Source organism: Alternaria triticimaculans (genome assembly GCF_023758025.1).
Source record: "Alternaria triticimaculans strain BMP 0046 chromosome Unknown scaffold_7, whole genome shotgun sequence".
NCBI classification, from domain to species: domain Eukaryota; kingdom Fungi; phylum Ascomycota; class Dothideomycetes; order Pleosporales; family Pleosporaceae; genus Alternaria; species Alternaria triticimaculans.
Genome location: NW_026055964.1, coordinates 1,525,589 through 1,551,962, shown reverse-complemented (window position 1 = coordinate 1,551,962; position 26,374 = coordinate 1,525,589). Strand labels below are relative to the sequence as shown.

General features: G+C 53.0%; 9 protein-coding genes across 9 annotated transcripts; 3 read left to right on the top strand and 6 right to left on the bottom strand.

Annotated features, from left to right (window-relative positions):
* Nucleotides 1–973: 973 nt before the first annotated feature.
* Nucleotides 974–3,230, bottom strand: J4E78_005883 (uncharacterized protein; the record flags this gene model as incomplete). Its single annotated transcript, XM_049366498.1, has 2 exons — nucleotides 974–2,399; nucleotides 2,449–3,230. The coding sequence occupies 2 exons, from the start codon at nucleotides 3,228–3,230 to the stop codon at nucleotides 974–976; spliced, it is 2,208 nt and encodes a 735-aa protein (XP_049222224.1).
* A 2,718-nt stretch (nucleotides 3,231–5,948) lies between these two features.
* Nucleotides 5,949–6,922, bottom strand: J4E78_005882 (uncharacterized protein; the record flags this gene model as incomplete). The annotated part of the gene is made up of 2 exons (XM_049366497.1): nucleotides 5,949–6,657; nucleotides 6,726–6,922. The coding sequence occupies 2 exons, from the start codon at nucleotides 6,920–6,922 to the stop codon at nucleotides 5,949–5,951; spliced, it is 906 nt and encodes a 301-aa protein (XP_049222223.1).
* Nucleotides 6,923–7,963: 1,041 nt separating this feature from the next.
* J4E78_005881 (uncharacterized protein) lies at nucleotides 7,964–8,810 on the top strand (the record flags this gene model as incomplete). The annotated part of the gene is made up of 2 exons (XM_049366496.1): nucleotides 7,964–8,021; nucleotides 8,071–8,810. The coding sequence occupies 2 exons, from the start codon at nucleotides 7,964–7,966 to the stop codon at nucleotides 8,808–8,810; spliced, it is 798 nt and encodes a 265-aa protein (XP_049222222.1).
* A 2,696-nt stretch (nucleotides 8,811–11,506) lies between these two features.
* J4E78_005880 (uncharacterized protein) lies at nucleotides 11,507–13,274 on the top strand (the record flags this gene model as incomplete). The annotated part of the gene is made up of 2 exons (XM_049366495.1): nucleotides 11,507–11,832; nucleotides 11,882–13,274. The coding sequence occupies 2 exons, from the start codon at nucleotides 11,507–11,509 to the stop codon at nucleotides 13,272–13,274; spliced, it is 1,719 nt and encodes a 572-aa protein (XP_049222221.1).
* Nucleotides 13,275–13,751: 477 nt separating this feature from the next.
* Nucleotides 13,752–15,772, bottom strand: J4E78_005879 (uncharacterized protein; the record flags this gene model as incomplete). The annotated part of the gene is made up of 3 exons (XM_049366494.1): nucleotides 13,752–14,420; nucleotides 15,325–15,334; nucleotides 15,495–15,772. 3 exons carry the CDS (start codon nucleotides 15,770–15,772, stop codon nucleotides 13,752–13,754), a joined length of 957 nt encoding a protein of 318 aa, XP_049222220.1.
* Nucleotides 15,773–16,428: 656 nt separating this feature from the next.
* Nucleotides 16,429–17,081, bottom strand: J4E78_005878 (uncharacterized protein; the record flags this gene model as incomplete). The annotated part of the gene is made up of 2 exons (XM_049366493.1): nucleotides 16,429–16,432; nucleotides 16,486–17,081. The coding sequence occupies 2 exons, from the start codon at nucleotides 17,079–17,081 to the stop codon at nucleotides 16,429–16,431; spliced, it is 600 nt and encodes a 199-aa protein (XP_049222219.1).
* A 1,673-nt stretch (nucleotides 17,082–18,754) lies between these two features.
* On the top strand, nucleotides 18,755–20,803 carry J4E78_005877 (uncharacterized protein; the record flags this gene model as incomplete). Its single annotated transcript, XM_049366492.1, has 1 exon — nucleotides 18,755–20,803. One exon carries the CDS (start codon nucleotides 18,755–18,757, stop codon nucleotides 20,801–20,803), a length of 2,049 nt encoding a protein of 682 aa, XP_049222218.1.
* Nucleotides 20,804–20,974: 171 nt separating this feature from the next.
* On the bottom strand, nucleotides 20,975–22,509 carry J4E78_005876 (uncharacterized protein; the record flags this gene model as incomplete). The annotated part of the gene is made up of 2 exons (XM_049366491.1): nucleotides 20,975–22,372; nucleotides 22,504–22,509. The coding sequence occupies 2 exons, from the start codon at nucleotides 22,507–22,509 to the stop codon at nucleotides 20,975–20,977; spliced, it is 1,404 nt and encodes a 467-aa protein (XP_049222217.1).
* Nucleotides 22,510–23,420: 911 nt separating this feature from the next.
* J4E78_005875 (uncharacterized protein) lies at nucleotides 23,421–24,926 on the bottom strand (the record flags this gene model as incomplete). The annotated part of the gene is made up of 1 exon (XM_049366490.1): nucleotides 23,421–24,926. The coding sequence occupies one exon, from the start codon at nucleotides 24,924–24,926 to the stop codon at nucleotides 23,421–23,423; it is 1,506 nt and encodes a 501-aa protein (XP_049222216.1).
* Between the last annotated feature and the right edge of the window lie 1,448 nt (nucleotides 24,927–26,374).

Sequence of the window (26,374 nt, the reverse complement as noted above, 5' to 3'; positions counted from 1 at the left end):
TCTCTAGATCCAAGTCTGTAACGTGGCCAACTTCAAAGGAGCCTGCCGTTACTTCGACGTTATGGTGGACGAGTGTCGCGACATCAGCAGCGATTAGTACGTATACACTATGTCATCTTGAGATGTGAAGCTTGTGCTAACACATGCGCCTCAGCTCCAGAGAGATAAGCTCAGTTCGCGCCGTGACCCACATGGGCTGCTGTCAACTGTATCGGTATGCTCATTCCTTGCTACCTTCTCTATGGTCTGACCACACGCTCACAAAGGCTGATTGTAGAACTCCGCGCTGCGAGGCTCTCTTCGGCGATACCGACATGGCCGTACGCTGGGGCGAAGGCGGTAAATCGACACTTTCAGTTTGGACGAAGGGGGATATCAAGAGCATGAAGTGCTTTATCCTGGGCCGGCCGACCGAGATGATCGACTACTACTGAGTGAGCGTCGCGGGGACGAACAAGGGTAGATGCGCCGGTATACACCGCGCTCGAATTAGACATGGACTCAAGACTGGGACAGTCGGTAGCTAGGAAGCTCCACAAAAGCTATTTGTCTGAATATGAGTAAAGAGACCCGGGATTTGTTTGACATCGAGAGCGGACAATGGTACAATGGTAGTATATTATGGTCTATACAAGAAAGGAAATCCCCAAGATACTCTATTTTGTCCCCCGTGGAAACGTAGCGAATCGTACCGGTAGTGTACATGATGTCATAGCAAAGGCCAGGGTATCGGGAGAAAGAAGAGGACCGAGCGGTCAAGCTCGGGCGGGGTATATAATGTCGTGACGTCGTAGGGTGAGGGTATCGTGAGAAGAAGAGGGGGTTAGACTGGCCAAGCGCATGTACGAAGTAAAAATGAGCGAGAAAAGAAGGAAGGAGGATAAAGCCAACAGCCGGCGGCGAGCTCGAAGCCTGGCGGAAAAAAGGGAAAGGAAGGTCGAGAGCGACATATCTCTGATAATTGCCACGCGTATTAGAGCAACTTGAAGGTTTTCTCCACGCAATGAACTCCAAAGGCCTCATCGTCCATTTTCCCGTAGATGTAAGCTTCGCCGACGAACCGATAACCGAAGTGTTCATCGGAGCTATTCATAGTAGGTCGAAGTATGACGGGAACACTACATCCATATAGAATGGCGATAACATCGCCCTTCTCGGTCTTCGGCGGTCCGAAGCCCACGAGTTCGTCGTGATCGGAGTCGCAGGTCTCCACAGTGGCGCTACAGATGGGATTGCCTCTGAGGAAGGATCTGTTCCAAGTGACAGCGCGAACGCGACAAAGGTAGTCGTAAACTATGTCATTGGGGCCACCTTGAAGGTTGCGACGTAGAATGGTGTTAATGTTGATGTGCCCGTTGTTCGTCTGGTAGGTAAGACAATGTTGACATGCTTTCTTGTACCAATGAGGGGGTGGGTTGCCCTGTGGGTCGCGGTCTGCCACGAGAGTTTGCCATAGCTTGGCTGGAACCTCAGTAATTTCTATCGCGTCCTTGTCGAATACCCATCCTAGACCCTCCAAGCAATCTTTGGTGATCACACCATCGGGAAACGGGTCAGTGCGGAATGAAACTGTCCCTATCATGACACCTCTCACGGACATCGACATATCGTGTATGACCTGAGACGGTATGGCTGAGGCGCGATGGACAGGACTTCGAGGGAATTTGACACGGGCTTGCTTACCTTGCCTACCGCAAGCGTTGTAGTTGTTACTACCGGGTAACCCGACAAAGCTGTCACCAGCCTTTCGACCGCGAAACAGATCTTCGCCCTTTCCCCAGGCAGAGTCTTCCACGAAAAGGATCCAGGAGGGTAGTTGAACTAGTCGAGGGGTGGTTGGAGTTCGTTCCCGGCGTTCCTTTAATGCCCAGTGGCGACAGATTATGTCGATGGATCCCGAGGTATCGACAGCCCATTTGATAAAGTCGCGATATATCTCAAAGAGATCGTTGCTGTAGTTTGGAACAGGCGGTGGCCTATGCTGTCCTGCGGCACGCGGGTCATTTCTAGTCACCTCTTTAGATATACTTCTAAAGGCATTGATTGTATCGCGTGGATCGGAAGTGTCGAAGCCGGACAAAGAGCATACCAAACTCTCCAATCCTTTGGTAGATTCCAGGGTGCCGTCGGGTCGCTTGCGAAACAATGTGGATGTCATATCCACTAACAGCTTGGCACCGAGGTGCTCAATTTCCAGGGTTGAGTCATCGTTCAAGTGACTGCGCTTGACCTGAGAGGACTCGTAATACATCATGAGCCGGGCCTTCAAGGTATCGAAGTGTCGGTGGAAGATAGCGATGGCAGTTTGGAAGTCGCTCCAGTCCTGCACATGCTTGCCACAGTGAACTGAAGCGGATTGGGCAAATGCCAGCTCTTGTATGACCCAGCGCCTTGAGAACCTATGGGAGATGAGCGGAGAAAACCCATGTTGGACTACGATGCACTTACCAGCTCCACTTGAGAAGCTCGTACAGGCTTGCCCAGTCTTCGATATAAGCATCGCCAGCGAGAAGAGCTAAGTGATTCTCCGGATCAATGACCTTAGGGATAAAAGCCATAGCCCTGTTGGAGACGAGATCATCAGGATTGTCGGAGCCAAGCCACACATTAACATTGTAGGCTTTACGGTAGATGTGCGCCATCTTTAGTACTTGCTCTTCCTTTTCTTTGGTGTCAGATTGATCGATGCACAATGCGTCCACCCAAAGCGCGATAGTCTCGTTCTCTTTTCGCAGATGTCTGAGAGCTTCGTAGAGGTTTGGTTTGACCTTGATCAATTTGTCTTGCACAGCCGCTCGGAGTACATCCACTGCTTTCCTGATGGACTTGACGGGAGACGAGGCTGGATCATCCTGGATGACAATGGTACTGTCGTCTGCGCTATTGCCCCAGTTGTAGGAAAGGGCCGAGTAGGGGTAATGTTTGCTTCCTAGGTGATCATCGCTAACGACCAGTAACGAAGCATTGATTTGCTCATCGAAGGTGCCCGGCTTGACGAGTAGAAGACGGACTTGATCGTCAGGGATACGTTTGTAATGGTACATCCTGCTTACTTGACCCAAGACTTCCAACCATCTGGTACCTTTTGATGATGCAGATGAGCTGTTTGTGGTTGTGTTGAAGCTGTGTCTGTTGATCTTAACAGCATGGCGTGGCGCCCATGCGTGTTTGGCAAGGACGATAGGCGGGGTCGGATGGGTGATCTCGCGTTCAATCGTAGGGTCGTCCATGTGGGATACGCGTTTCACAAGGGACTGAGGAGTGCTAGGCGTCTCTTTGGGTTGAGCTTCCGGATCAATCGGAGTGCTGCATGTTGGTAGTGTTGAAGAGCGTCGGACGGAAGCCTGCCCTCGTTCAACGGGTGGTGGGGTATAAGGCGGAGATTGATGGATGGTATTCGTGCGGGCGGAAGCTGTCGAGCGGCGAGTAACCTTCGGTGAACGATCTATATTGTCATGCTGAGCTTCGGGTCTCCGCCGCTTCTGGGGCGAGATGGATGGTTGTTTCTTTGGTGTCATCTTGAGGACTCGAAGATGGTGGACCAACCTAAAGGAGGGATGATGCGCCGAAGGTTAAATATCTGAGTAAGAGTCATATCTCATAGCTGCAGGAACAGAGGTACTGCCCATGGCGCCACGCGTTCAAGTGGTGGCGCCCATAGAGAACCCCTGATCTGTGCATCGGAAAACACTAGAGAGCGATTGTGTGTGTGTGGTGTAGGAGTTCATTGGTATGTTAACAATGTCCACATCCGTACCCCCGGGGTATGTAGCGGGTAGCGGCTTTTCGTCAGGTCGCATCGCATGCCGAATAGACGGGAGCAACTAACGACCTAAGCTAAGCCCCCGGGCCGCAAGTGTCGGGAATGGCCGACGGAACGGCAAGTGCATAGAATGACCAAGTAAGTACCCTTGCTTGAACTCTTGCTATAGGCCGGAAACCCTTGGGCTTCAGGCCGAAAGGTCATTTTCCCTTCAAAGCTTTTCGCAACTTGGTATCATGAGTATGTGGTGGCATCTGATAGTGAGTGTGAAGTCGGGCATCGCCAGTAACAGATGGACGGGATACACAGGTGACGAAATATCCAATATGGCGGTGTGGGATCATTGCGGCGCAGCAGTGTCGCAGGGGCTGTGGCTCGCCGGACATATGAGAGGCCTTCTGTATCCTGGTTGTGTTCGGCAGCCCTGTCACCCAAGTCTAGACGTTGGAGGAAGCGATGCGATGGGAGCAGGTGGGGCTGTGCCTGCTAAGGTCAGGCACGCTCGCTCGTGGAACTAACAATTGGAGGTAGCAAGTTGATGTGATTCGAAGAATCAGCCTTATCGCCGCGCTCCAAACGAAAGTGTTGAGTTTTGCGCGGTGATGTCACCTGCTCCCGTGACAGTAGGATGCGTTCTGCCGCGGGTCGAGTCGAGCTGAAAGAATCCTCGCTTGAGCCCAATCTTTCTGCCTGCTTGCCTTCTGATCATGGCTGCCTAATGGTGAGTTATTGGGGGAACTTTGCATGCTGTATGTCGCCTGCTGCGAACGATTGATCAACGTTCACGAAGTTGAAAGTGAGGTTGGGAGCCACGGTTTCCTTCTCGGCACTCGTTCCTTATGAAAGATCACCATCTCACGATAGCATTGACCGGCCTCGTGTTGCGTATCCACAGGGCGGGTTGCAGAGCCTCGACATCCACCAAGCGGATGGGTAAGAAACGGCGTCTTCGAAGGTGGTGAGCGTTGGGGCTGACTGTGGCCGGGCTGTGCGCTGCCGCCTACCGCAAAACGTGACATCTCGCTCAGCCACATGTAGGGACGCCACCGGTAAGGCGTTCTTTGAATGAATACATGATGCGCGTCTCAATCGATGATGTTGAGTTGCAGGCGGCGAGTGGTGAATGTGAGTGACAATGGCAGCCTGGAGGGTGGCGGTGTTGGGGAGGACGCTGCCCAGGTGGCTAGCCGAAGCCGCGTGCGACACGCGAACCTTCCGAGGTTGGAATGCGCCGCGCCCTGTCACGCAGCCCAGCCTCTCGACCGCTGCCATTGCGCAGCGCCATCGCAACCAAGCCAAACGGCCGCAAAGATCGGTGTGACGCCATAGTGAAGAGGCACTTCCACGACCACAGCAGATATCGATCCGGGAATCAATTCCTCTCGATCGCAAACTCATGGCTGGGCTAGATCCCCGCTCGTACCGCGATCAATCGCAGACTGCGCGTGCTGACGGCTCCTCCATGCACAACCAAAGCATCAGCTTTGGCCCTCAAGCTATACCAGACAATCTAGGAAGCGCGGTGGCAACCGGCACACGCGACGGAAAACAGACTGCTCAGTACAGCCCAAGCGCCCACAACACGCTGGCTCCGCCGCGCGATATGCAACCAGCAGCTCCCATGGGTCTCTTTGATGTCGATACTGACTCCCTTGAGCTACCTGGAATGGCTCTCATTGACGTCAACCGCTAGGTAGAGCTAGCGCGGAGAATACCTACTGACGGCTTCTTGCCGCTCATCAGAGCAGGCTTCGACGATGAGCGCGCATTGGACTCACCCTTGAGTAACACGATGGAACAAAAGCCGCAATTTGCTACAGTCTGGCAATCAATTTGTGATCAGTATTTCTGTTCCATGAACGAAGGGGTCCTCATTGAGGCGATCGCCGGCAATATTGATCTTGCTTACCAGAAGAGCCAGAGCACTGGCACAGACATCGCGAAGTACATTGACAAGCTGAGAGATCGCGCTTCGTTCCAATCTTCTGTCTATGTGCAGCCCCTGACTGATACTAATGGTAGCGCCATGTCGCTTGACCACTACGAGCAGATGCTAGACATCACTTGTGCCTGGAGAGGACAGTAATTGTTCCCTGAGAACCTCTGCATTCATATTAACTACATGACATGAAGACTGTCTGCCCTTAGCCATCCGCCTCCTCCGTTCAATCCTTACCACTCCCCTTCAAATTGTTGGTCCCGGCGGCTGAGTAAAGCCGCCTCGCGTGCGCGTGCCGGGAGAGGACGGCTGGAATGGGGAGGACTTCTCTCCTGTCGAAGTGAGAACGTTCCTAAAGCCGGGGGCCATCCGTTGTCCAATACCAGGTGCTGACTGCAGCGACTCGGCTTCTTGGCCAGATAGCATATCGTTGCTTTGATACCCAGCGCCTTCATCAGGGAAGGGCTGCTGGGCGTTAGATCTAAGCGGCTCAGCCGGCGTCGCGATGTGAGCACGTGGTGCAAGGACGGATAATGCAATGGCGGCGTTTCGCGCCGCATCACACACCTGCTGCATGAGCGCGAGATGTGCTGTCTTCAGCTGTTCATACCTTGTGTTCGCAGCAGTTACCTCTTGCTGCAGTGTCGCGATGGCGGTGGTAGCAGTTTGAAGACGCTGCTCTTGCTTTTGGAACCTGCGTTCCATATCCGGTTGTACCTGGTTCTGAGCACCTTGTGCTTGTGTGGGCGATTGAGCCACTTGAACAGACGAAGGGCCTCTCTCTGCCTTGCGCTGTGCGAGCATCTTAGCCATGCGCTCGGTGGCCGATTCCTGGCTCGGCGCCTCCCGAGCAGGGTGGACGTTTGGAGGCGCTCGATCACGGTAGCTGCTGTTGGATGGGAATGATTCCCTTGGCGGACTCCGCTCACGGAAGTCGGGCTTGCGGATTAGACCACTTTGGGCTGGGTACTTACCGTCGTACACATGCCTAGGGTCAGCATAACTACCTCGAGAACTGTATACCTCAGATCCAGCGCCGTAGCTGCTGTTTGGATGGCCGGTATGATGACCGGGTTCTTGGTGATCACCAAGGTGCCTACCTTGAGTCGGCATCTGGCTGTCGGGGTATCGCGGAGGCAGCTGAGACGCTTGCCCATAGCCTTGGAAAGGGCCCATCTGAGGAGCCTGAGAATGGCCTTGAGGGGAAGTCGACCTGCCATACTGCTGAGGCGGCCGGTTAGAACCAGGCTTGGGCGCGTTAGCCTTTTGCTCTCTTCGCTGTTTTGCGCGCTGCTTGTGCTCTGGGTCACGAGCTGCGTCACGCTCAGCAGTTAACGATTCTCTAACGCGCGAGAAGCACCAGTCCTCGTTAGCAACCCGCATCAGGTCAGAGCAGGGTTGCCCGGGATGGTGATGGGTGGCGTTCAGAGGACAGCCACCTCGACATTTGCGCCACTGGTTGCGATGCGACAGGTTCGCCTTCTGTCCGCATGCTATGCACAACGTGTGGTGTCCTTTTACGCCTGCATCTTTGAAGATAGTCAGCGCGTCAGTCGGGCGGAGACCCTCCGCGTAATGTCCACGTTGTGGATCGTCAGGTTGCTTCTCATTGGGTGGGCGATCGCCACCGTTACCAAGTCCTTGGCCGAATTGTTGCTGTGGATCATTTGCCATGGTGGTGCTCATGGTCGTTAGCAGCGGTGTGGATGTCGATGGTGAGGTCGAAATGTTGGTGTCGTGCTGAAAGTCGCCTCTATTTAGCCAAGGCGCTAGTGCGCTAATCATGTCCCCACACTCATCTCCAGAGATCAATGGCGCGGATGAGCATTGCACATATTAGGATGATACCTACCAGGAAAACAGCCTGAGAGATATGGTGACGTTCGTGAGACAAGCCATGTGACCGAGGTCATTGGTGCCTGCATGTCCAGGTGAATAGATAAGCAATGTCTCTCTTTTCTAGAATTGAGGGAATGTCAAGACAATTCGACCAATGCATTCTGGAACTCTACATGCTACTCTCTAGATACCATGTTAGTAGACTGTGCGTACGATAACGGACGTGCTGTTGCCTGCTCTTACTAAGTCAATGCCATACTACGTCACCATGCGAGAAATTGTGCGTCGACTCACCTTCACTTCGCGTCAGTGCGCTGAGCCCTCGCTTAGCCTGTCTGGTTGCTCTTGCCTCGCCTTTGTGATCTCGCTCTAGCAACCTCCAAACCCTCGCTCTAGCAGTCCGAGAACAGTAAAAAGCGACAATGACCAACGGTATGGCCCAGTTGATGACGACTGCGAGTTCCGAGGGCGACGGTGCGGGTAATCTCACCTTTGAAAACCACTGCTATGTCACTAACACTTTTACCAGTGCCAGCAGCCATCCTGCCTCAGCTCCAGAGCCCGCTTCTCCGACTACCCGGGGAGATACGCAACAAGATCTACGAGTACGCATTGGATGACTCAAAACCGCTGGAGGTGATTGGCTATCTTCATTATGCACCCTATAAGGCCCACGCAACACGATTACATCAGTTCAATGAACTCCAGCATACTTGTCGGCAGCTTCGCACAGAAACTGGTTATATGGGATATTCGCGGGCCAAGACATCCTTTGACTCCAACTCTCTGGCCCGCTGGCAAGTCCCTCAGGATCCTGGGACTCGGCGAGTTATGTGTTACGAGAACGAGAAGCATGATGAGCATTTACACTACTTCATCGCTCTGTGTCCAATTCGTCACTACACTGGTCTATGCGAGGATGACCCGCAGCTCGAAGTACACATCTTCACACAAGCCCTACGAAAAGATCTTGGATGTCGCGGTCTGCTCGTCCGTGGGGCTGCGCTACAGCTTATTCTGCGAGGAAAAAAGCTGCCTTTTCGGGTTGATGCAGGTATCGCAAGCGATATTGAAAACATGGCGGTTATCTTGAACCCGTACGGACGATGGAGTTTCCATGCAGAACCCAAATTACTGCAAGAGAACATCAGAATCTACCCTATGGAGGAGTATGACGAAGCTGAAGTAAGGTACTCCTACCTCCGAAACAAGAAGGGGTTTGAGGACTGGGTTGCGCAGATCAGGGAGTGGTACAAGAACGGTATCTGAGACACATTGTTCCCAAAGGAAATGCGCCGATTTGGTGGCGACACAAATGAGCGGAGTGTAGTCCTTGTCTGGAGAGAATTTGAAGATGTCTTGACAGTGCTCGAGTTTCTCCAGCTCTTCGGTCACTGGACAGCACGCCAATACCGATGTGAACTCGATCAGATAGCTACATCAGATATTTGACGTTCAGAACCCTGGCTCGTGATTTGAGTATGCCCGCGCAGAAGTTGCACGTGCACTGTGACCGAATCTAGGAGCTTGGCTCCCCTGCGCAGAACAGGGTATGTACAGCCAGTATTGTGGTGAGGCAGAATGTCAGGCATAACAGTAGAGCGTACATCATTTGCATCATGGGCGCAAGAAGGACAGAGTATGCGTCGTCTAGGTTTGCAAGCTTTCGTGTGTTGGATGGAGAAAACATGTGTCAATGTAACGCACGCTGTCATGTCCTTTCTGGTGACTAGTGGCGCTTGGCGATAACTAATCCGCATTACCCCAGAGCTCCTTCTCCACACCCCATTCCGCCCCATCCGAGGAGAAAGAGCCAACACACGCTTTGCAGAAGCCATTGCGAAGGCAAAACAACACAAGGGTTTGTGAGAAGCGTGCTACTACGGCTTTCGCCTTCTTAAAAGTCTTGTACGAACGTTACCGTCCTCGCAGCTCATTTGCGACATTCACCACAGCAGCATCGCGCCTTGCGGAGGTGGCCTGAACCTTTCCCAAAGCAGGATGCCATCCGACATGCGGGAAGAGTTCGCGCTTCTCGACTCAGGCAGAGGATGAATGAAGGCTCAAAAGAGGCGGTACATTAGGCAAAAGAAACGGTAGTCGGCTCGTTCATCACGGGACTACATCATTCATTGGTGGATCGGCGCCTCTCTGGGGTCGAGGAATCTCCACAGCCGGAGGAAAGCCGTCCGAAGCAATTTGTATAAGAGGTCGCGCTCCCCACGGGGGTGGAACGTCTGTTTGGCTCTTTTCAGAACGACGGCGACATGTTGCTACCAAGCTTAAGAGAAATGGCTCTTTGGCATTGGTGCGCTCAATCAAATGGTTGAGACTGGTACGTATAATTGCTTATTTCGTCACATCACGCATCTTACTGTTTGAGGTCGGCACCCCATACTCACACCACCCACGGGGTATCTGTCTACTATAGCACGGAGTCAAAGCTAACCATCGTAGACGTATCTGGAGACTCCATCAACGTGTCTCCCCACATGCGCACCACAACCGTCATCCCACATACTGCCGTTCCCAACATCCGGTAACCCCTCGGTCTCCCGAACATCACCCGGTCTCACAATCTCGACGCGAAAGCGTGACCTGGAGGTCGGCACATGTCACATTGCTCATCTCACGATGCTCTCGCATTGATCCACACGGACCCGTATTTCTCAAAAACTTCAGGACTCTTGGCTCAGGATTTTCACGCTTTGATGCACGTAGCGGGCCGCTAGCGCTGCAACCTCGGAGTCGGAGATGAGGTTTTTATCGCGCGTCGGCCAAGACCGGCGTTTGCTGGGAAACCTGCCAAGTTGGAACCACCGACACCGAGAATGCGCGCATGAGTTTGCCAGCGAAGAAAAGTCGCAGTGACGTAGGAGTGGACTTCTGACGTTGTCAATCTGGACTTACCGCGCTCCGCGAAGATTTTGGACGACCCGCTGGAGCTGTCATCCCCGGTTTTCGAATGCAGAAACTCTGGCGCACCTGTCACCGGCTACTTGGGACGAAAAACGTGCTGCCCTAGCCGAAGGATAACATTTTCGTTCCGGCTACCATCCAATGGCGACCGGTGTGAACGATCCAACGCGACTTGAGGCTCTGCGGAAGCTAGCGAGTGCCGTCACGTCCGTGCGTACACGTCTTGCATATTGTCCAACGATATGAAGCACTTGTTAGCCTCGTCTGCGCTATAGACGCGTCTATGCCCCTGCATAAGGAAACATCCCGGATAGCTCCAAGCTATCTCATAGGCCGGCTGGATGAAGTCTAACATTGGATACTCGGATGGAGCAGTTCGCCGATACTGAAGCGCACCCCAACGTCACCATCCACAATGGCCATGCGAGGGAAACCGTTGGAGCACGCGATACTGGAGTCACTGGGGCGAGATCGCAAACTATACGACCCCGTACACGACCCCGAGGAACAATCCACCAGAACCGGAAGGGTGGTATACTTGCAACAGCTGCAGTGGGCCGATCGTTGCACTATCAACTGTCTGTGCTTCTCGGCGTGTCCAGTGACCATTCCGATACTACGCGATGAAGAAAATTCACGACCGGCAGCTCTCCGGCTCGAGCGTACTCGTGACAGGCTGCCCCATTGCCAGCTCCAGCTCCACGATGCGATGTCATCATACCTCCGTTGCCAGGGCGCTCGTGCGAGCATATCTCCTTTCGCCTCCATGGCTAGGGCGTTCTGGAAAATGTTAGTCGGATGGGTATGCGGATGAGACTGACACTGGGGCTCCACTGTCAATAGACCCTACGAACCCGTCTCCGCATGCATTTTCTGCTATTTATACGGTGCAGCCTTCTCCTCACAGCCCACACTGGTCTCCTCTTCTCCAGCTTCTCTCCAGCTCACTTTGTTTGAGACGTATACCCCGCGCTGCAGACCAGCTCGACTTTTGCTCGATACCCTTTTGTTTTTCTCTATTGATTCCTAATTACCACGCGCCCAACATGACGGTCATGTCGCGTTTCTTCAAGAAGAAGGCGACCGAGGAGGAGATCCACGAGAAGGGAACACCCAACACCGCCACTCCTGCGGACACACCTCCCAGGGGAAACTCTGAGACCGTCCAGGCTGCGGATCTCGAGCCCAAGGGCCGCGTGCCTGCCATTGCCGTTATCCTCGGTGCTTGTGCCAGTATCGGTGGATTCATGTTCGGATATGAGTCTGGACAGATCTCTGGTTTCCTCGAGATGGACGACTTCAAGGCGCGTTTCGGCGGTGAGAACAACGAGTTCTCCGCTGTCCGCTCTGGTGCCATTGTCGGTCTTCTCGCGTAAGTCACTTCCTCCGCAACGCGATGAACGCGTCTAACAACCCATCAGAGTCGGTACTCTCTTCGGATGCTTAGGCTCAGCTCCTCTCGCTGATACCTTCGGTCGTCGTCTCACCATCTCCGGTTCTGCCTTTTTCTACATCATCGGTGTCATTATCGAAATCACCAGCAAGAACGTCTGGGTTCAATTCGCCATGGGCCGCTTCACTGCCGGTCTCGGTATCGGAGCTCTCTCCACCGTCGTTCCCATGTACCAATCCGAGTCGATCCCCAAGCGCATCCGTGGTGCCACCGTCTCCTCTTACCAACTGTTCATCACCCTCGGTATCTGGACCGCATACATGGTCAACTACGGAACGGAGAAGGACTACGTCAACAGCGCTCAATGGCGCATTCCCAACGGTCTTTCCGCACTCTGGGCCATCATCCTCGGTAGCACCATCCTCCTCCTCCCCGAGTCCCCCCGCTACGCATACCGCAAGGGCAAGATCGACGAGGCTCGCATGAACATGGCCCGTCTCAACGGTGTCGACCCCCACAGCGCCTTCATCGACGCCGAAATTGCTGAGATCCAAGAGAAGCTCGAGGCTGAGTCTGCTGGCGGCGACCACCCATGGCACGAGATCTTCACCGGCCCCCGCATGCTGTACCGTACTCTCCTCGGTATGGTCCTCCAGGCCGGTCAGCAGTTGACAGGTGCCAACTACTTCTTCTACTACGGCACAACCATCTTCTCCGCCACCGGCCTCTCCAACTCATACGTCACCTCCATCATCCTCGGAACCGTCAACGTCGTCGCTACCATTTTCGGTCTCTGGGTCGTCGAGAACGTCGGCCGCAGAAAGGCCATGATGGTCGGTGCTGCCTGGATGGCCATGTGCCTCTTCATCTACTCCTTCGTCGGTCACTACGCCCTCGACCAGAACCTTCCCCAGAGCACGCCCGCTGCCGGAAACGTCATGATTGTCTTCACCTGCCTGTTCATTGCCGCGTTCGCCACCACCTGGGGCCCCCTCGTCTGGGCCATCGTCGGAGAGCTGTACCCTGCCCGCTACCGCGCTACCTGCATGGGTCTCGCCACCGCGTCCAACTGGCTCTTCAACTTCATCATCTCCTTCTGCTCTACCCTCATTACCGACCGCATCGACTACTTCTACGGTCTTGTCTTCGCCGTCTCCCTCGTCCTGCTCTTCTTCGTTGTCTACTTCTTCATGATTGAGACCAAGGGCCGCTCGCTCGAGGAGATCGACACCATGTACATGATTCACGTCAACCCTATTACCAGCGCCAAGTGGGATGCGTCGAGCTTGGCTAAGGACGGCCTTGTCGACACCGACAGGCTGCACATGGGTCCTGGTGGTCGCAACTTCAGCAAGGCGGAGCAGGCTGGTACCCACGGTGGTATCTTGGAGCCCGCTGAGCGCAACGAGAACCAGGTCTAGATGACTGGTTGTGGGAATGAGGCTACGACGGAGAAGATGTGTTCACGCTTGGAGTGAACTGTGACGGCCTAAAATTTATCAGTTGTAATTCAGTATGAGTGTCCGTATGTAGGACTGGAAATGGGATGCCGATATAGTGCATGCCCTCAATACATTATCATCAAATCACTTGCAGTCTTCTCATGTTGCGTGGAAGCTTTTCATGTCGTTCTCGTCTCTCAGCCCAGACCTTCGACTGATTCGTCTCCCTAATGCCGCAAATATTTCCGACACTTTGATGCCACTCGTCTCCCGTCCCAGGTAGTTCATCCAGATCGTTGTATTCCAAAAGCCGAATCCAAGTGACGATTGCAGCCTACAGCGCATGTTCCGAGCTTTCATGATACTGACCGGAGTCTATGTAGTTAGCAAACCATTCTGTAACCCCAGGAATCATTTAAAGAATATACCTAACTCACCATAGAAGCTCCGATGTTTCTAGACACCCTCTCGCTGCCACTTTTCAATCTCCTTGATGCAGAGCTCGATCTGCGCCACGCCATGTCTCTGTATGTCTTCCTCACTGAAAACAGGTTGAACAAGATCGCCAGGCCCTGTACCAGGGAATATGCGGATATGACTCGGGATTGGCTCCTCTCGATCAGAGCCAAGACGAACGGCCATCCGGCGCATGAACGGAGAGAGAACAGCATGGTTCTCGTGCATGTGTCTGGCGTACAGGAGGCCGGCAGCCTTCATAAGCCACATATCGGCGGATTCGATTTCGCCGAGAGAGCCGACATATAAGTGAAACTTGATACCGGGCCAAAAGGCGACATATGGCGCCAATATCTCGACTCCCTTGTTCCATGAGCTCACCCATCCCGAGGAACTCGAATATTCGTCGCATAGTGTGACTTGACGAATGCATTGCTGCTGACCCACCGAGCACGCAGTAATGAATGTATAGAAGTCTGCGATCTGCCGGTCAGACTGAAAAGCCAGGTCGTTTAGTCTCAGACCTAGGCCCTTGGTTTCGTGGTAAAGCTGGCGACAGACGTATTTGACGCGGTTAGATTCTACCCAGTGTTCGTAGAGTCGATGGCCTCTGAAGCTCTTCGGGTGGGTTTCGATGAGAAGGAGGCCTCTATCTTCCGTGAGGGCGTACTATCAAGCTGTTAGCACGAATAGTAAGATGTCTCAGCACCGCGTTGGCAAAGCATAGCAAGGGTACTACATACTAGTAATAAGTTAGCAAGATATCTTAAGAGCTATTCGTGGCGGCTACTTTACCCTCATAGATTATATCGCGGAGTTCTCTTGGTAGAGCGAGTAGGCGGTTTGGGACCGACGGTGGTGCTGAGCCGCCTGTGGCGAGTGGCTGTAAGGGTGGGAGGCGCATACTGAGTGTCGGCGACAGTAAGTAGTGTGAGGAGGAGGAGAAGCGGAGAGGCAAGTAAAGTCTCAGTGTTGTTGTCTAGGAGACTAGCCCGTTTGCTCTGAGGCTTGGCGGGCCACAGAGACTCATATGGAAGGAGCAACTGCGTATGTGACGTCACAGCGGATGGAGTGAAGACGTCAAATCAAGCAGAAGTATCGAGTGGATTGTGTAGCATGAGTCCTGATCGATTCCTAGACTTAGCAACCATCTTCGCGACAATCGTTAGAACCTGGACATGGCTGCTTATCTACCCTTGTAGCCGGAGTCGCTGGAATGCTTTCTGAAAGCCAAACTCGAGTTAAACCTTTTCGCCGCATCACTGATGGACGCGCCGTGATATCCAAGAAGCGTTGGCAACGACTCAGAAACCCTCCTGGGACCACTGTTTACACTGCGCAACCCAACCATCGACATCATCAATGTCAGAGTACGGAGCAGTGCGCCTGAGTTCATCCTCGTCGAAACTCGTAGGAAACACTTGTACAGCCGTCGAATCCGCCCAAAAGCCATCTCGAGAGGCACAGCGATATTGTGCCGCGCGATTCGCGCTATCCCTGAGCTCTGCACTGGCGAGATCAGGAAACGTGCCTTTGATTGCACGCTGGACCACGCTGCCCCAGTAACACCAACCCTGGAAACTCTGTTGGTCGGAAAGCCAATCAAGTCGCACCTCCACGGATAGGGCTGGGTATTTCTTGCTGATCGTATCCGCCCCCTGCAATTCGGTGTGCAGTCTGCCACATGTCGTCTGCAAGATCGCGACACGTCGGACTTGTCCAAAATTCGCAGCCGAACAGTACTTCTTAGTGAACTTGTCGAATAGTTCGTAGCTGAATGGACCAGGGAAAGTTATCTTGTTGTGTTTCAAACCGAGGCCCCTGGTCTCGGCGTACAGCTGACGACAAACGAACTTGAGTGGATTCGGATCGGGGCCTCGCGGATTGTGTGCTGCACGGAGGCGAGAGGGAGAGGGGTCCGTGAGAACGAGCCCAGCTTGCTCGGTGAGTGCGTATTCGTAGATTATGTCGCGCAGCTCCCTCGGGAGGCCAAGCAGCCCGGAGTGTCCAGAGGCAGCCATCTATCGACATGTTAGTTGAGCTTCTTGAGCGGACGGTCTAGCTAATGATTACCTTTGCTGCGCGCAAAAGACAGCCGTCGTTCTGGGTGCGTGGTATTGGATGGGCCTGCTGAGCTTGAAGACGAACTGTGGGGCGAGGAAGTAGAGTGTAGCGGTTTGTTTACAGTATTTCAGCAAAAAGTGGGGCTAGTCGAGGTGAGCGACCTTACAAGGAAAGAGCGACCCCAACGTCACGGCAAGGTCCAGCCGGCTACTGATAATTCGATCTCATGGATCATATATTGACTATTCATCTGCAAACAAGAACTTCTTTCATCATTTCCCATACGTCCAAAATCAGAGGCGCGTCTCGCTATACATGATGCGTCATGCGTAACATCTTCCTTTTCCCATTCCTTCACTTTCAAACTAGATGTCGTCGCCTTCAATGCCGCCGCTTGAACGCCAAGTGTCAAACAAGAGACCCGTATTATGGTACAAAGAAGAAGATATATCGGTGGAAGTACTGGAAAACAAGAACTCGATAGAAGCAAAGGGGTATTCTGGGGGTATCTGTGGTGCGACGGTGGGTAGTGGTCGCACGTAAGGATGTTGGTAGGTTGTGGGGTGTTTGGTGGAGGGTATGATGCGCGATGAAGTTACTGTTCAGTATCTGTTCACCTGTATGCATTAGTAAATCTATGTCTTCAGAGAAGATCATTTCAAGCACTCACCGGTATCCCGGGCCTCTCCGGGTGCCTCTCCTCTCGCGGTACTCGTCGTGTTCCTCAATTACTTCCACGACATCATCGCCTGGAACACGTTGCCGCCCCTCCACAATGATACTCCTCGCTCTCGGCGGCGCACCCCTCCTCTCCTCAACGATGATCTGCGAGCGTCCACTGTTCCGCCTCGGGCTCCTGCTGATCTCGCGGACTTCCGAGCGGCGTCGCGACGAGCGTCCGCCATGTGAATTGCGTCGTGGCCTGCGCACCACAATCTCTTCCTCTCCAGCCATGGCCGTGGTCGTACCCGTCTTGTTGTTGGTGTTCATCAGGGACTGGATGAGCCAGCAGATCAGGAGAAAGCCGGCGACGCTGCCTAGCACAATGCCGACGACGGTACCGGGCTCAGGACCGTCGGTATTGTAGTAGGTGGGTATTATACCCTGCTGGGCATATATAACGTTCTGTCGCTTGGCAATGGGGGCTGCCTTGGGCGCATCGAAGACAATCGCTGGCACGTCGAAGGCAGGCTGTCGGGCGCTGAGGCTGGAGTCGCGGGGCGCCATGTTGGCGAGGAAGCTGAGGGGATCGCGTACGGCCGGCATGGTGAAGTCGAGCAGTATGCGACACTGGCCGCGGGAATGCGCGCTGGCAGCAAAGTGGTGGTGTTGGTATCTGGCGTGTTTGGGGGGCCGTCGTCTGGGGGAACAGCAGTTCCTGGCCTGGAACCGACGATGCCGGCGCTAGTTGTGGGGGAGGTAGATCAATTTGGTGTGATGCAGAACACACAACACAATGCTCGAGAAGGAACAAGACAGTTAAGCAATTGTAAGATGCCGAAAATCCGTCCCAGGTAAGAGAGGTGGGAAAAGCAGGGCGCGCTTGGGGATTTGACACAGTAGTGCGCTGGTTGACTACGACGCCATGATGCAATTATTCATCTTGTTATGGGGGCTGGGGCCCAATAATAGGAGGCTGAACCTCAACACCACCGCCCGCACCGCGCAACATCACGACACTCAATTTTCGGCCGATCTCTCCGCATGGCTTTTCTACCGACCAATGTCGCCGCAATGCATCGCCTTTCCCGTTCAGCATCGCGATGCCGTCAAAAGCCATCCGCAACGCTCCGCGGGAGGCGCACCGCCTGACTGCCCAATTTGACCTCATCTCAACCTCGTACCTGGAACCTTGCTCCTCCCAGTTGACCAACTCTGCCCGCCCATACTTGTTTCTTCCTCGCATGTCTCCCTCATTCGACTGGATCACCCTGCGTCAGATCCTGCTTTGCGCAGATACCTCCCGGCCAATTGCGACGGCTTTGCGCGCCGAAACCACAAATCGCTTGTCGCGCCGTCACGTGAGACTTCCGCGGACCTTCTTCGCCGGGTTCTGGTGTGATCGCGACTGCCACAACAACATCCTGACTACCACCCAACACCATACATCAACCCAGCGCGAGCTTTGTGGAAGCTGCAAGTATCACTGTGTCATCTTCGTTGACTATAGGAGTTGGCGACATCTGATGGGATTCGGTGCTTTGCTACCCACCTGAACACGCAATTGTCAGGAACGCGTGCGCATGGCAAAGCGCAACTGCTACACGAGATGATACACACCCAAACAGCAAGATGGAGTGTATATGTATCCGTCTATCCTTGCTCTTGGGGATCGATAGATAGTGAGAAACTACCTTGTAATCACTATGCCACCACAAGATGTGCTTACAGAGAACGCCCAGTCAGAGAACGTCCAGCCACAGGATGCGCGTCCAACTTTCATACCTAAGAATTGCTTACGTCTCAACAATCCTCACATGCTCCAGCTTCAAAGGGACATTTTCAGCCTGGAAGATAAGACCGAGCGCGTTTTGAAACCATTCGATCCATCCCACCATTTCGACGCCATCAAAAGCTCGCTTGGGCAGAACAGCAAGAGCGAACGGATAAAAGATGACGGCATCTTTACACAGTGGCTTGCGCCCACTCATGCCCAACTACGAATTCAGATATGCGGTGGATCTAAGATCGACAGAACTTCAGCAGCTTCTTTCGCTGTTGAACACCTTCAAGGTCTCCAGTCGTCAAACTCTTCCAAGAAGACTCAGGTCCTGTATTTCTTTTGTCATCGTCCTGACCGTCGACGTAGTACTGCCAGCGCAGTGCTAAACGGCTGGATATATCAGCTTGTCCAACAAAGACCTGATTTGACTAAAGAATTTTGTGAATGGCTTCTTCAAGATCCCATTTATGTACCTTCCTACCTCGCCAAGGCCAGAATGATGTGGGCCTTTTTACGACGGGCTGCAAAGCTGAGCAACGCGGGAATAACATACTGTTTGCTGGATGGCTTGGACGAATGTGGCGCAGAGAGTAGAGCTCTCATCCTTGAACTACTCGATCTTACGCTCCCGTACGAAGGCTGCCCGGAGACGCAGCCTACTCTGAAGTTCCTCGTCACCACCCGCATCCCTCTAGACGTCGCAAAATACGGGAATGTCGACTTGGATGCGCGCACTGGGAGCGGGTCTATGTCTTCCACTATGGGCTCGCTTACAGCCGAAGAGCATCTTAGCAGCCTGAGCCAGAAGTATAGCCGCATGGGTTTTATAGTGTTGCAGGTGCTCGCTGCCTACCTTTGCCCGCCGACCACCGGGCAGCTTCTGTCCATGTTCCCCGAGAGCCAGCGAACCCACGTTCTTGAATTCCTCGACTCTCGTCCAACCGAACTGCTAATTAGTTCCGAGCACATAGGGTTCGCAGATTCCGATGCGTGGCTCGCGCTCTCAGAGTCAAGTCTTGCGGACGCCAACAATGCCAAGCTTGCTCGACAATGCCTAGAGTTAATCGGCGCTGGCCTTGCTCAGATCGATATGGCAGATCTGGAAAACGACGAGTCTATTTGGGTCTCGCAAGTCCCTACCGACTTGAAGTATGCAGTAAATCACTGGGCTGAACATATCAAACTGCTGAAGGACATCCCGCAAGACTTGGTGGCATTGATCGAGGCGACCTTTTGCCCTGAACCAATAGTCCTGGAGAAGTGGTGGATCATGTTCATGACCTGGAATTACGGCATCTCCCCGTATCATGATGTTCGTAAACATCATACAACACTCCTCCACGTATGCGCCCTCTTTGGTCTCGACAAGCTCATCGAGGCCCCCTCCTCGTATTGGTTGCTGGTAGAGGACATGTCATCACTAGACGCCCAGATGCTAGCACCGGTCGATGTCGCGATCTTGCATAACCATATTCAGACGGCCAAATTTCTCGCTACAACCTTCGAGTTCTCTGGAAGTTTCTCATGTATCCTCGCGGCTGGTTCCAGTGTGGAAATAGCAGATCCGATCCATTCGAGACATGGCCCCACTGATATACATCTAACGAAAGAACAAATCGAGGCGGTATTGTGGAACGCAGTCTGCACCGGTAAACCAGAAATGCTCGACGGCGCCATCAAATTCGTGTTCGTAAAATCGTCCGGCGACCTTTTCCCATGGAACAAAACGTCATACGCTGAAGCCATCATAGATTCCGGTGAATACCAGCTGCTGAAACACATCCTGACAACGGTCAATATGCAGGAGAAGGCTGGCCACCTCATCGAATACGCAACATGGCATCACGAACCGCGCATGCTCCAGGAGATACTAGACTACGAGGTCGTGCGCGAAATGATCAGACACAATCAGATAAATCTTCGCAACGCTCTGAGCAACGCACTCTTCCGCAGAAGCCCCCGGATGACAGAACTGTTACTCAGCGAAAAGACTATGAACTTCCCAGCCCTTGTCAACAATCCAAGACCGCTGGAATGGGCAGTCAAGCACCCCAATATCCACACTCTCATGGTCTTCCTAGCACAACCGAACTTTCGCTTCGACAAGGGCGCCATTGAAGAAGGCATCGCGCTGAACCTCATGTTGCACAACGCGGGTCAAGTAAGCGGCGTCGGTCTCGATAGTCTTGGTGGGCTACTCAAGCGCGGAGCGCGAATGCGGTACGAAGACTTCGGCATGACCGTTCTCCACGTTGCCGCTGAGATTGGTCGCATGCCAGTCATGGAGACCCTGCTGAACAATCTAACTGAACAGGAGATCAAAGAGGATATCGACCGTACTTGTAGCCGCGCTCACAGAGGTCAAGACCGGGAGGGTATGACTGCGTTGGCTATCGCTGCTTTGAAGGGCAGCTTGGAGATAGTGCAGTGCCTGTTGGATAAAGGAGCGGATATCAGTGTGGAAAATAAGAAGGGGAAGACTGCCGTGCAGCTGGCGCGAGACGCTGATCGGGAAGATATTGCGGATGTGATCTTGGATTGTTGATATTGTGGGGCTGCTTACAGGATCGGGGAAGAACTGAGAGGTGAGGGAAGTCGCGCAGGGAACAGAAGTGGTGATGGTCGCAAGAGCAAGGGTAAGGCGGAAGTTGGCGCACGTTACCGACGATAGTGCACGCGCGTTTCGATAGTAGTTTACCCGCAGTTCATCCTAGACTTAAGCATCTCCGCATCTCAACCACTCCCCATCTCTATACCTCCAGCCATGCGCATAAACGAGCTGCGCAACCTCTATCCTGATTTTGGCATTCCATGCCACGTCTAGTAAGCCCACGCCATCTTCCTGGCACCCCGCATCCGCACCAGCCCACAGCAGTCTATCAGCCCAATCTAGCGACTTGTTTGCCACTGCTTTGAACAGCGGGCTCGTCAGCTTTATGTACTTGCTTCTTCCTATGGACCCCCCATCGGTCGTGTAGTATCCCGGGACCTTGGAATTGCTGTACCAGAGCCAGCGACGTGGTAACCTCCAACGGCCATCACGATACACGTCGCTGAACTTCTTATCAAGCTGCCGCTGGTATGACTTGTTGAGGTAGTACGCGGGTATCGCGGCGCGTGTCCCCGGTATCTTGTCAATTTGCTTTGAGAGAGTATCAAGCTTGGGAAGAAATACGCATGGATTCTCATCGTAAAGAGTTTGGTTGAAGAAAGCCTCGTAGATGACGAGTTTACCGTGAAAGTCTGGAACGCGTTCCATCCATTTGTATATCTCATCAAAGACACGCTTGTCGCGTTTGGCCTTGGCTGAGATGAGAAGATCATTGATGAGAATCCGTCTTGCTACGTCTTTTCTTACGAAGACACTGCCTCCTGCTGTATCTTTCATATGCTGTATGGAGTGGTTGAGCAAAATGCCGATCATTTTCTTGGGGCGATCGAGCTCGGCGATGGCGATGAAGAGGTACCTGTATAGCTGCTCCTGCTTTATGCTTTTCACTGAGCGGAGGAGCAGTTGGAGCATATTTGTATGTCCGGTACTAACTGCGAAGCCAAGAAGGGTCGTGCCGAAACAGTAGTTCAGATCGTCTACGCTGCTGTGAAAGCCTGCGAATGCGTCGAGCACTGCATCTTCCTCGTCGGCGACAATGGCGCAACAGATCTCGAGAAACTTCCGGTCATTCTCGACCCGCTTTTCGGGGTCGTCATCCATCGTGTATTCATCATAGTGTGGCAGCTTCTTCGCCCCATCTGACGAGGAAGCGTGTGCGACTACCCTGCTTTCCTTCCAATACTCATGCATGCAGAAGCCTGTCCACAATTCCAGCTTCTCTTGTCTAGTGGCACGGTCTCTTTCCGATATCCCCAGATTTTTGAGCTGTGACTCATATACGGGAGCGAATAAATGCGCGAAGAGACTGGACTCAGCACCCCGCATTTTGACGCAATGTTGGAGGTATGCGTAACGAAAGTACCGATCAATTCTGTCCCAGAAAGGTTGTCGAACACATTCACGACCAGAGGCCGCGCCGCAGTGGAGGTAGAATCGAACTGACTCGAGGCCATGGTCGGTGAAGAATATGGAGCGGACTTCTTCGTCGAATAGAGCTAGATACTGTTAGCTATGCGACGAGATCCATTAGGACTAATGGACATACAATTGGCTAGCCTCAGCTGGAGAAGTTCGTGACGGTTATAGGACGCGCCTGCAAATTCCAAGATGCAGCGCAGTATCTCAAGTGGCACTTTCATATTTGAAGTTGATGGGGCGATATCTTTAGATGATGGAACAAGGGCAGGAAACGCAGGTTTTGAAGAATGAGTATATGACTGTTCGAAGTTCTGTGAGTCAACGTGAACCATACTTTGGTCAACCTGTCGAGCGAGAGACATTGGTCATGCACACATTGACTGAAAGCATCTCTAGATCATTTTTCGCATCGTTCACGTGCTGTACATTGTGTTACTGTCTCAATGGGCTGCGGCCATTACTAATCCAGAGCTGCCGCTGGGTGAAGTCATGCGCCTCGCGCCATCTGAGTTCTCTGAGCAGATAAATTGATAGACGTTTGAGCCTCTTGGTCGGCTCTCATCATACCATTGATAAAAGGTAGTGGGGATGTGACTGTTGTTCCCGTATGCTGTAACAAGGGTGGGTCGTGCTGGCCGGTGCTCGCGCGACGTGTTCAGTTCGGAATGAGCACGCAACTGCCATAGCTGCGAGCTTAGTAAGGTCGTAGCTGCTAATGTGTTGAATGTTATAAGTATCGATCCTGCTTTCGTATGTGATGATTTTGTCAGTGCGCGAGGTGGCTGGTTTGAGGGCGCTGGTATGACGCAATCGTGACCCGCGCTATCATCCTGACTATGCAGGGGCATCACAACATTCGCGATCACTGGAAGGTCGTTCTTGCATTCTCATTGCTTTCCAGATTAACTGGCTTTTTGTTGATACATATACAAAGAATTCCGAATCGGCGATAGCCGGCCGTGACCTCTGGTATTTCCCAGAATCACCACTGCCTCTACACAAGCGCCTCGCTTCCAGCATCGCGTACTACACCAACATCGCACTTGTCAAAACCCGCGTCTTCGGATCCGGAAAGCAGCCCATCAGCGCAACTAGAAGGTTGCGATCTTCCAGTTGATGTCAGGTCCTCCCTCTAGCTATTTGTGAATACGATCCCACCGACGCGACTGTTGAATTCTCTCTTCCACAGTGGCATCATGGACCTTGGGAGTAGGTTGTCACCATCGGCGCCGAATACTTCCAAAATGACATCATGGCTCTCGGCAATCTTTCCCGCACTGGATGACCCGTACTGTCGGATGATCGCCGTATGTAAGTTGATGAGCTTGTCTTTACGTCGCACCACAATGTTCTTGAACAGAGCCCTGAGGGACTCTTCCGACGGCTCTGGGAAGTTTGTGTTGACATGCAGCTCTCTCATACTCTCCGGAAGCATGTCACCCATGCAGGGAATGTCGATATGCCCCCACGTCCTCGCGCCAGTTGGGATATGCGCATCACGGCCCTGGCGCTGTCCGCTCTCCAGTGGTGGTCCACAGAAGCATTCGACGTCCACCTCTAGCTTTTGCAATCTCGTAAATCGCAGAAACGAGGAGAGACCGTTTACAATCTCGCCATGCAGCTCGTCAATGGTGATGGCGAGGTCAACAATAGTATCGCTGTTGTAGTTCGCCAGGGTCTCGATCATTTCGCCCGCGTTCCAGTCGTGTTCAAGACCATCCCATTTTGTTTGATGTGAGTACTTGAAGACTTGGAGAGCTGGTGTGTTTGTGAGAAAGGCCGAGAGTCCCGTAGCGTCCATGCAACAGTAGGCGAATTCGACACGGGTCAAGGGAGATTTGACATTTGGGTTGAGCCAGTTGAAGGGAACACCTCCCCAATCCTCGTCAACCGCAACGCAGCTGACAGCGTAGATGTTTCGTATACTATTGAGAGTCATGAAAGGCGCAAGACATTGCAAGCCAACTCTGACGTCATACCCTTCCTCCACGAACGGCAACAAAGTCTCGAGCCTAGCCAGGGGCTTCTGCCGGTGCCCATCTGCATTGGACATGGCGACAAGCGACTGCACATTAGAAACAAGAGCCTCGGCGCCCTCACCTTCCCTGACCTCATGCCACCTATCAGGTAGTTGCAGCGTCTTGAGGTTGGGTAGAAGACTTAACAAAGCGACGGTCGCATACAACTTGTCCATGTTCGACTGGTCACCCGCTCTGTCTTCTTCCAGAATGCGACCCCACCACTCTTCCTCGTCAGCATCGGCGTAATATTCGGCGCGCCGCAGCAGATCTCTGGTATTTTCCATCTCCTGCTCATCTTCGCGGAAACTGTGCGGGGTGGTATCATCCGGCATTTCATCGTCTTGCCGGTGATCCCAGAGAGACAGAGTCTCAATGTATTCAGCAATGATCGGATCGCGAGAGATGTCGTGCAGGATAGCCAATGTGTCACCGCGACGAGTCCGGCTCATGTTAGTCGTGTGGCTCCAAGTCTTGCGCATGTCATTGTGCTGTCGGATCTGGGACGCAGCGCGTCCATACACAGTCTTACATGAGAGCACGAAGCTTTCAAGACCATCAGGTGCGGTACGGTCAATGATCAGGTCAAGAAGTTCTGGTGGAAGATCGAGGAGTCCCATGGTAGCCTTCGAGGTGGCGCGCCCGGCGTCAATGCCGCCAAAAAGTAAAGAGCAGGCGGAAGTCCTGGCAGGCAGGTGGGTGGCGAAGTTATGGCTTTAAGTGTCAAACGTGTAGTAAAGGTATGATTCCACGGTTCCGATGTGAGCTAGTTGAAGCTACTGGTGGCGGCTCTCACCTGTGCATGAACGGACAATGGATTCTAGAATCGCAACAGCGCAGGGTCCAGAAATGTTGGGCAGCGGACAGGAAGGTCCGAAACTGGCAAGTAAGCGAAAAGACAAAGATCGTTCATTGGTTTCGGTGTAAATCTCCTTGCTGCTCTCGTTTGAATCCTATGGTGGGGTAAGCTAGCGGCGCTTTGGGCCTAGTCTGTGCAAAAAAAGAAGGCTCTCATAGCTTCGATCTCCAACCACATGGGCCTCGCTTAATGTATACCAACATCGTCCTACGTTTGACATCTCGAGCCATTCATCTGCGAGATCTGTGGCATTCTTGTTCTACGCAGCTCGCCCGAACATGGTTCCCACGTCTGTCTCGAAGCGCCCGGTCCTGATGAGGTCTTCCACCGGGTTATGGTCAGCTGCAACGACTGCACAAAGATCGCTCGCATGCCAGTTTTGTATACCCCTTGATGGGTTCTTTCATGGGCTGAGCTGTAGGCGTTGCTTTAGTGCTTTACGGGTGAAGTACCCGTCTTACAATGCTGCAGGGTCATAGCACTCGATCTGTCCACTTCCTTGTCGAAGATAACCACTCTCTGTCTCGAGAACTACATACATATCGGAACAACCTTCCCAAAGAGATATGCTGCATACATTCGTTTGGATGGCTGTTTTATATACGTGGAGTCAATCTGTAGCACAGACTTGTGGTTGCGAGAATGGTCTGGGCAGAAAACCTGATTGTGCACTGGCTATGATACTGTGACCAATTACAAACAACCCCTTTTGCCCTGAACCAGGCTGAACACACCAATTGGCTGTCTCCATGACCCCGAATTACCGGACGTGCTTCTTTTCTGCATATCTCATATCACAAGACTTGATTCAGTTCCACATCTTGATCAGATGGTCGAGTATCTACATTGTAGGTATTCCTCTCCTGATGTGGAGCCTACTGGCATGTACAACCCGATATCTCTTAGTTCATGCGGTCGAGCCCGGATGAGTCGCACTACTGGGACCGTGAAGCGAAACCTTGGGCCGGAGAATGGGTTAGCTCGTTTCTGGTCGACCCAGTCAAGGGTCCGGCAATTCTCCCCATTGAAGAAGCAAGGATAAATGTGGTCTATACCCACAACGCTAAGCGATATGTCCTCACGTACAGGACGTGTGGTCCTCCCGGTGCTATCTGCTCGCATGGGAGAAGCAAGCCTACATATGGTCTATACCCCCAACGCTAAGCGATATGTACTCACGTACAGGACATATAGTCCTTCCGTTGCTAT